The 8,691-nt window shown below is 34.0% G+C and overlaps 1 protein-coding gene across 1 annotated transcript; it reads right to left on the reverse strand.

The window, feature by feature from the left end:
* Positions 1 to 245: 245 nt before the first annotated feature.
* Positions 246 to 7,002, reverse strand: LOC120084822 (serine/threonine-protein kinase Nek2). Its single transcript, XM_039040639.1, has 15 exons — positions 6,771 to 7,002; positions 5,885 to 6,037; positions 5,697 to 5,763; positions 5,449 to 5,514; positions 4,445 to 4,491; positions 4,081 to 4,126; positions 3,890 to 3,970; positions 3,722 to 3,764; positions 3,558 to 3,607; positions 3,332 to 3,413; positions 3,189 to 3,238; positions 3,011 to 3,084; positions 2,731 to 2,782; positions 2,143 to 2,604; positions 246 to 988 (listed from the first exon to the last, which is right to left on the reverse strand). Exons 2-15 carry the CDS (start codon positions 5,968 to 5,970, stop codon positions 350 to 352), a joined length of 1,845 nt encoding a protein of 614 aa, XP_038896567.1. The 5' UTR covers positions 5,971 to 6,037; positions 6,771 to 7,002; the 3' UTR covers positions 246 to 349.
* Positions 7,003 to 8,691: the final 1,689 nt, after the last annotated feature.

Here is an 8,691-nt window from a genome sequence, read left to right on the forward strand (position 1 = left end):
TGGTTAAAAAAATGATTTTCACAAATTCATTCACAATTTATCTTACCGAACACTCAAAACAGTTGGGACGTAATAACTTTCAACACTTTAATCTGATAATTTGAAAGCAACCTAAAACTAACATCCTTTTACGGCTTGCACACAAGCCCATTTTGGTTAATTACTTGAACCTAAAATTCTAACAGGTGAAGAACTTTTTCTTCAAATTTGCAGAAAATGTTAAAAGGAAGAAGAGAGGCAAAAAGAAAAGAAAAATGAAGCAGAGAAAGGCCTAGCTAGCTCCTATATTAAGTTGAGTGACAGTTGAGGCAATGTACAAGTGGTAATGATCTTTGAATTAGTACTCAACTTACACTGTTGCCTCCTTGAAGCTCTTGGCCAACCATATAGCAGTTTCCCTGGGAGAAACTTTCTCAGGTCCAAAGGGCTTCAGCAACACCCCAAGCTCTTCAAACCTCTCTTGCTGTAGTAATTTAGCGCTGAACTCCAGAAGCCCTTCCAGTGCCTCGGCTCGTTGCTGGTACGACGAGGTGTCGAACCGTCGCTGCCGTGACTCCAAGGATAAACGGCTTGAAGAGGCGATTGCTGGATTGTGATCAAAGTAATCACTTTCATTTCCAGGAACTCTAAAGCTGGAACTGAGAAGATCAGCTTTCTTTGTCGTGGTTTTGTCCACAACCTGGACGGTGCATTTGTCCTTCGTAATCGAGCAGTTGGTGAAATCTTGTGAGTTGAGAGAGCATTGTGCAGATGTTGATGATGTTCCACGGATGTGAAGGAGAGGATCCTCGGAAGAAACCAAGGGGAATTCTGCAATCTTATCGATTCTAGGGGCATTGACAGAGATATCAGGAGAGTTCATGCCGTGAAGCAGCCCGGTATTCGACCTGTAAGGGGTGCCAAAGCCTGCAGCTTTTGTTGACAGTGGAAGAGATGCTCGGCGACTTGAATGTGAAGATCTTCTAGCTGGAGTATGTGATGCTGGAATCTGCAAAATCAACAGACCGAAAATGAATAATTTCAATAGTTGGTGTTTAACTTGACCTCAGGATTAAAAAGCATAAATTTTAAAACATTACAAAAGAATCAGACATATTAGAAAACACTTAAGCTCAGCTTGAATAGTGTATCTTAGCCAGTTATGGCAAAACATCTAATAAATCTCTGCTACAGGCGAGCTAAACACAGGTTCACGAGATATTATCCTCCACTCATCTAGAAGCTTCAACCTAATGAAGATAACGGTTGGCACTAAACTGCTTTTGATAATACTAAGGTTTCTTAAGCACTTCTACTACTAAGGATCTATAAAACATCTGACGTTAGTATGATATTAGGGAAGCTAAAGCACGTTTAGTAAATATAGAGACGGATGAATCTCCTAACAAAGATACTTTTGCAGAAGCATTCAAAAGTCTTTTTTCAGTTGAGGATACAAGGAATTTGGTCGAAGTTTCATAATCAGCAGCATCAGCAGTTAAGCATCCTTTAAATCCTCCCAAATTTCATTTCTTAATTGTGGTTTGTTTACTACCGATGAAAGAAATCATGCCTCAATCACCATAAGTTAAGATCTAATTGTGATTCACTAGTCTGTAATGATTGTCCTGCAATGTGTAGTTCTTGGTATTTCAGAGGCTTTGGGGGTTGTTATTTTTGCATTGTCTCAAATATCTTGTTCAGTTTCATTTTGAAATTCGAAGTTTTTACGGTTGAAGCTTTTTTTGGAAATCTATGGAGCCTTTTATTTGGGTAGTCTGAAGTTTTTTGCGGTTGGGCATTTTTTTTACTTCCAAGTCCTCCGTTCTTCCATTTCTTTTGGCTCCTGCTTCCTTCGGTGTCTCTTTTTGCCCAAAGCTCAACATTCTTGGCCCTTTTTTTTTTTTTTTTGGTGTTTTGTTTGGTTTATTATGTTGGTTTTCTTGAGGAGGTTTAACTTTATTTGAATAGTTTTTTTCCTCCCCGGCAGAGCTTTGTATTTTTTAGTATTAGTCTTTTTTTCATTGTTTCCATGAAATTCTTTTGTTTCTCATTTCAAGAAATAAAGGTATAAATCAGTCAAGGAAAAAAAGAAAGACATGCCCAAACAGATGGGACTCAGGGGAACGGGAACACTATACACAAAATTTATTATAAACTTACAGGATTGAAGTTTGCAGGTGAAAACTTTGATGAGATCGTCTGCTTTTTGGGTGTAGCGGAAACCTTAGCATTAGTCAACCTCGGCGTTTTCGAAATTGTTGGAAACTTTGAGGTTCTTGACAGGTTAACATCACTTTCTTTCTCAGCGCAACTGCCAACAGATAATTCCTCAAACTTTTTATTCAAATAACTAGGCAACTGCAGTGATCTTCGAGAGGAACATTGCGACTCTTCCTCGGTTACAGAGACACTTGGATTTACTACCCTGTCGTTGCTAAAAGACAGTCTCTTCTCTCTGAAAGTTCTTGAGCTATCAGATCCTGGCTCTTCAAATCTTGTTTTCTTGATATAGTTTGTATCAGACCGTTGAAGAGGAAAAGTATTGCGCCTGGGGCTATTCAACTTAAGGTGAACCTTAAGAATGTAGGGCTGGAAATGTGGATGATTGAGTAATTCAGCAGCCTACAAAGTAAAACCAAATGAGCAACGTCAAGAAAAACCCACCAAAATGATTAAAAAAAAAATTATCAATGCTCCATAGAACTCCATGCATATTATACAATATATAGACATGAAGAAAAGACATACACTTGGTCGGAGCTCTGGATTTTTTCGCAGCATGCTTTTGACGAGCCCTCGACTGAACAATGATCAAAGAAATACTTCAGAAAACTTGAGTGCAATATTCAATGACCATATTAGATAAATGATGATAAAATTATAGGATAAGTTGATAATTTATAATAATGGTTGGTCCTTAAGGGAAATGCAGGAAGGGGGGAAATAACATCATTGTTTTAAATCAGACAAAAGAAAGTTAAGGTTTCAGCAACTACTAGTTAATTGTACAAACTAAATTGGGACTCACAATGCACCCGAATAAATGGTTGGAAGTGGAGCCACAATCGACTTGTTAATTTTATTGATCAAGGACTGCATATCCTGGTTTGGAAAAATATCAAATTAGTCTTCCCAAGAAAACAGGACCACATTGTTGTGCTATCTAATTTGACTATCGATAAGCATGGCAACTACAAGCAACTTACAAAGGCTTTAAATGCTGGCTTGTGGGCAGCCATTTCATATATGCAACATCCTGAACAGAAGTTGGTGTTGGTGCCATATAGATATTCAAGAAATCACAACTGATATAAGATAGGAATACAAGGATCAATAATAGGTGGTTTACCAAGAGACCATATATCTGACTTTGAACCATAAGGTATGTCAGCAAGAAGCTCAGGGCACATGTAACTTGGAGTACCCACAACCTGCAGTGCATCAAGAATATTACAACTCTAACTAACAATCTCTCTTGCTCGCTAACACCAACACCACCAAACACGAAAAAGATACACATGATTGCTGAAAAAACACACTATAAATGTATCCAGACTCTTAGCCATGGTACTCACAGATGAAGCAAGGTCATCCGAGGTCAACATTTTAGCAAGGCCAAAATCACCTGCGCAGCCAATACAGGCATATATTCATTTATTGAAACTAAAAATAAAATATTGTGTGAACGTTCAAGACAAAAACTATATAGAGAGAAACAAGACTAAGGCATATGGGTTACCTAGGCGTATGTCTTGATCTTTTGTCAAGAATATATTTGAACACTGTACCAACCATGAAAAAAATTAATTCAATTTAATTATTAAATAAATAAAAACTTTAAAAAATATAGTAGCTCAAAGGATTGCATAATGTCATCTAACAAGGGCATACGCAGTGAGGTATCAACCTTGACATCACGGTGAAGAATATGGTTACAATGAAGGTAATCAAGTGCCATAAGAAGTTGAACAAGCCACCGACAAAGTTTCTGCACAGTACAGTGTTATTTGTTAAACAAACCAGGTTGATCAGCTGAACAGTTAAACAATAGTAATATTGGTGAAGCTGAAGAATCTAGCCGGCAAACAAGAAGGGCACCTCTTCAGGAAAAAAAACACCATTGGCTCTTTTTATGGCCTCAGCCCTGTCAAAAATAAGGAATACAGGGAAGTTATAGAGATACCACAGAAGAATAAAACTGAAGATGAAATTGAACGAGATATCATAGAGTTGGTGACTAAATTCAATTTAGACAGCTTCTTAGGGTTCTACAGAGTTTAGATACAATTTTTTGTAATTATTCCCCCATCCAAGTAGATGACTACAGAAAGGTTTTCTGTATTCTTCTGGCCAGCCTAGGAGGACAGCTCATCTAAATTTCTTTTGATAACAATGAAATTGATGCTTCTTAGTTCTTACCACAAAAATAAGCTATTATGGAATAAATTTCAGCAGAACTTACATGTCTCCTCCTTCGCAATATCCTATCACAATGCACACAAAACAGCCCTGGAAGAGAATTTTTTAACAAATCAGGCACACTGCAGAGAATGATCTCCTTAAAACCAAAAAAAGGAAGGAAAAGAAAAGGCTATATCATACATAGAAACAAATAATAAAACTGAAAAAGAGAAACAAGGTTAATAAAATTGACATTATTCAATTCTGAGGAATGCTACAAGTAAAATGACAATGATGAACAGAGTAACTGAAATCTGATAGGTTGTTTGTTATAAAAAAAAAAAGGAGTGGAGAAGGAGATAGGCAAGCAATATTTTGAAAAATGAATTAGGACTTGAGAGTGTTCTCAAGATTGTGAGGGTCCAAGTATCTCTAACACTCAATGTTTTGAAAAGCTCAAGGCGCAATAAAGTGTAATAGTTTTATGAGGTTTACGCGTAAGACGCCCAAAAAAAAAACTTTTTTTTTTGTGAGGCACATTATATATAAAAGTGATACATAAAGAAGAGAAAACAAATGAAAATTATGGGGGAAAAAACAAAAATAAAAACAAATTTTGCATTTAGCTTAGTAAATTTGATTTTTTTTAGTTAATAATGAAGCAAAAACCTTAATTATTACAATTTTTAAAAATAATGAAGAAACTCCAAGGTTAGAGGCTTAGAGGCCTAGGGCTTGGAGACTTGGAGATTCACAAAAAAGGCATGCCTAGTTTTGTGAGCAAAGCACTGCGTGCCCGAGAGGGATTTTTAAAACTCCGCTAACATTTGGGTTTATCTTGTAGTTTGGTTACCTTTTATCTCTCGAATGTTTGGGTTCTATTAAAATCTCATACGTAGATACCGCAAGGATGTTAAAATTTTAAAAATGAGTTCTAAAGATAATGGAATCAAATCCACACCACAGATTCAGAAGACCCATAAGAAAATAGACATTAAAATAAATCTCCCCGAAGCAACATTATAAAATGGTTTTAAACGCATACAGTAATCTAAGATATACAACCTTTTCTACCCAAGAATCTTTATACTCCACAATAAAAGGGTTGCGTGCTTTAGATATAAGCTCCATCTGAAGAAAAATAATAGAAAAATGTCACTAACCATGTGATATTTGATAACGTATTTTACAAGATTAATCATGTAAACATCAACTAGAAGACACAAGCTTTAAATAGACTAATCAAGTTCGTCATTTTCAAACATAGGTTCCCAAAACTAGAATAATTTCCATACTGCTAGATTACCACAAACCTCTTGATGAGCTGATCTTCTTGTTCTATCAGTTTGGCGAGCAAGACGAATCTTCTTGAGAACATACCTAAGAAAATGTAAAGGTAAAATGACAATTCCCATAGTCACTAAACCATTTCTGTCATCCTACTTATATTTCAACTAAAGCCATAATCCGTAAACTGCATATAAGCGGGGAAGTATTATACCTTTTCTTTTCAAGCCTATGCCTTACAAGAAGAGCAGAGCCAAACGAACCCTTGCCAATTTGCTCTAGAATTTCATACTGCTCCATTTTAATATCGTTACACTGTTGCCCTTTGATAAACAAAAAAGGCGAGAACCCAAAACAAGGCCACTAACTGACATTCATCAAAAAGATAAAATTAGACATGTAGAGTATCACCATCGCTTTGGCTCTGAACTATAAACATCCATAAATTTCCAACTGAAGCGCATAAAACTTTTGGTGGCATAAGACAATAAAGATAAGAAAAGCGTGGTTTGCCACCCACAACCCAAATGTCATAATTCAAATATTTCGGCAGCCAAATTCATCTTAACAATTAAAATGCCTAAAGCTCAAATTAATTAGGCAGAGCTCGATTGTCAAATGGAAACTAGGTTAGGTTACGGAGAAAATCCGGTGCCACTGGATCCAAAAATTCAAACAGGACGCACGTGGTTTTGAATTTAAACACAGAACCAAAACGGCATAAAATCACGTGATCGTAACGTAGCCTTTACACTTTCGCTAAAGCATTCAACTCAAAGTCACAATGAAGTAACATTCTAGTCCTCCTCTCACTCATCCTCACCATTCACTCAACATAAACTGTTTTGTAAAGCATAAGAAACATTTCGGAGCACAGATTAACCAAATGCAAGAAGGAAAACAGTCGCAGCAAATCAGAAGAAGCGCGCAACCGACGAGAGACTTTTTCAACCAGAAACAAGACAAGAAACCAAATGCAAGTAGAAACAAGAACTATGCTATCTGTTTAGGGCAAAAAAACGACATATAGCATCAAAATTTCGCCAACAAGTTCCGTAATCAGAAAGAAACTAAAAATGAAGTACAGAGAGAGTTGCAACCTGGAGGTAGGAGAAGCGATTCTCCGGCGAGCAACACAACGATGGAACAAGAAGAAGAAGAAGCGAAGAAGCGAATATGAAGTAAGGTTGGAGTGGGAAAAATGCAGAGAGAAATTGACAGGAGGGTTGGATGGACACTCTTCAACCATTTTTTATTGTAAAATCCATTATTGTAATGAGAGAGAAAAGAGAGAGAGGGGGATTTGGAAAAAAGCAAAAGAGAGAGAAATTCAAAGTTTCAAATTTGCAAGTGAGAGAAAGAGATGTAGAGAGAGGGGAGGGCAGGGGTCTTTTTGCAAATTTTCAAATTTGATCTTTAAATCCAAAATTTCAATTTAGTCCTTATAATTCTAAGAGTTTTGATTTGATATCATAATCTATTAAAGAATATTATTTTAAATAACAGAGCTGTTGAGAATATTTATAAATAATAGTAAAATATTATCGCCTGTCTATCATAGATTGCGATCACGATGGATAGACAATAAAATTTTGTTATATTTATAAATATTTGTATTTATTTTTCTATATTTTAAAAAGTCCTATCTATTAATCTTAAGAATTTCAATTTAGTTTCACCAATTGAAACGATTTCATTTATATGGTTTGGATTTAGTTTTGGATTTATTTCTAATTTTGTCGGTTTATTTGCATTGTTATCATTTTAACAACTTTTTTTTCATGGTATAATTTTCTATTTGAATAGTTGTGTTAGTTCCCTATATTAAAATTTAGGTTAAGTAAAAAAAATAAAAAAGGAGTATAATTTTATATAAGGTAACACACAATTTAGAGATATGTGAGACTTAATTACTACTAAAGTATAAGAATCAAATTGAAACTATATAGATCAAATCACAACTTTTTAAACAATAAGGTAAATTGAAGTTACCTTTCTTTCAAGTATAACAAGTGGACGATGATTTAAATTTATCTAAAGAGAAAGAGTACATGTCTTTTTTTTTCTTTTTTTTTTTTTTTTTGCATTTTGGCATTTTGACTTATATTTATACTATGAGAACTAAATAAAGAAAATTGAAATCATCGAAATAAAATTAAAAAGTTAGCAAAATAAGAAAAAAAAGTTATATTGTATCTATTAAAATTTGAAATTAATAATTATATCAATTTAAATTATAAATAATCATAAGTGAATCAATTTAGATCTATTTGTTTATATAAGTGTTAGAAGTTATTTTAATCCTAGGATTTTCATCCATCTATCTTCCTACATTTTTTCATACTTTTAGTAAATTTTTTCATACTTTTAGTAAATTTTGGTTATATTACCATTTTGATATTTGTATTTTTTAAGTTTATTCAATTTTAATTGTTATATTTTCAAGAAAGCTTAAATTTAGTTTTTACAGTTTGTTTAATGTTATTTTTTATTTATTGTTATTGCATTTTGACTTGAAATTTTGAAAACATGTCTACTTATCATATTTTTATTTTAAAGGATTAAATTTAATATTTATTTAACATACATGAATTAGAGTTAGACATTTGAAATTACAAAAACTAAAATTGTGAAATCGGGAGATCAAAAATAATTCATTATTTTTTTGGTTAAAATAACAATAATGATAACCTAATTCTAATTAAAAAATAAAATTGTTATTTTATTTGTATATGTTTAGATTTTGATTTTGTTGGGATTCTTGAAAGGGACGTTGCGTGAGTGAAATCCAGTGCACGGACGGAGGGCCAGGGCTGGATTCGATTCTGTACCCCGCTGTGTACGAAGTCTTACGGTGCTCTTCTGCCGTCACTTCAAACGACGTCGTTACATTTTACACCTTTCATTTCTCTAATTAATATACATAAATTTTAAGAAAATATCATTTTATTTCGAAAGATTTTTAAAAATAGAAAAATAAGTAAAATTATCAGCAAAATTTTAATCTTTTTTTATAGAGAC

This window comes from Benincasa hispida, chromosome 9 (assembly GCF_009727055.1).
Source record: "Benincasa hispida cultivar B227 chromosome 9, ASM972705v1, whole genome shotgun sequence".
NCBI lineage: Eukaryota > Viridiplantae > Streptophyta > Magnoliopsida > Cucurbitales > Cucurbitaceae > Benincasa > Benincasa hispida.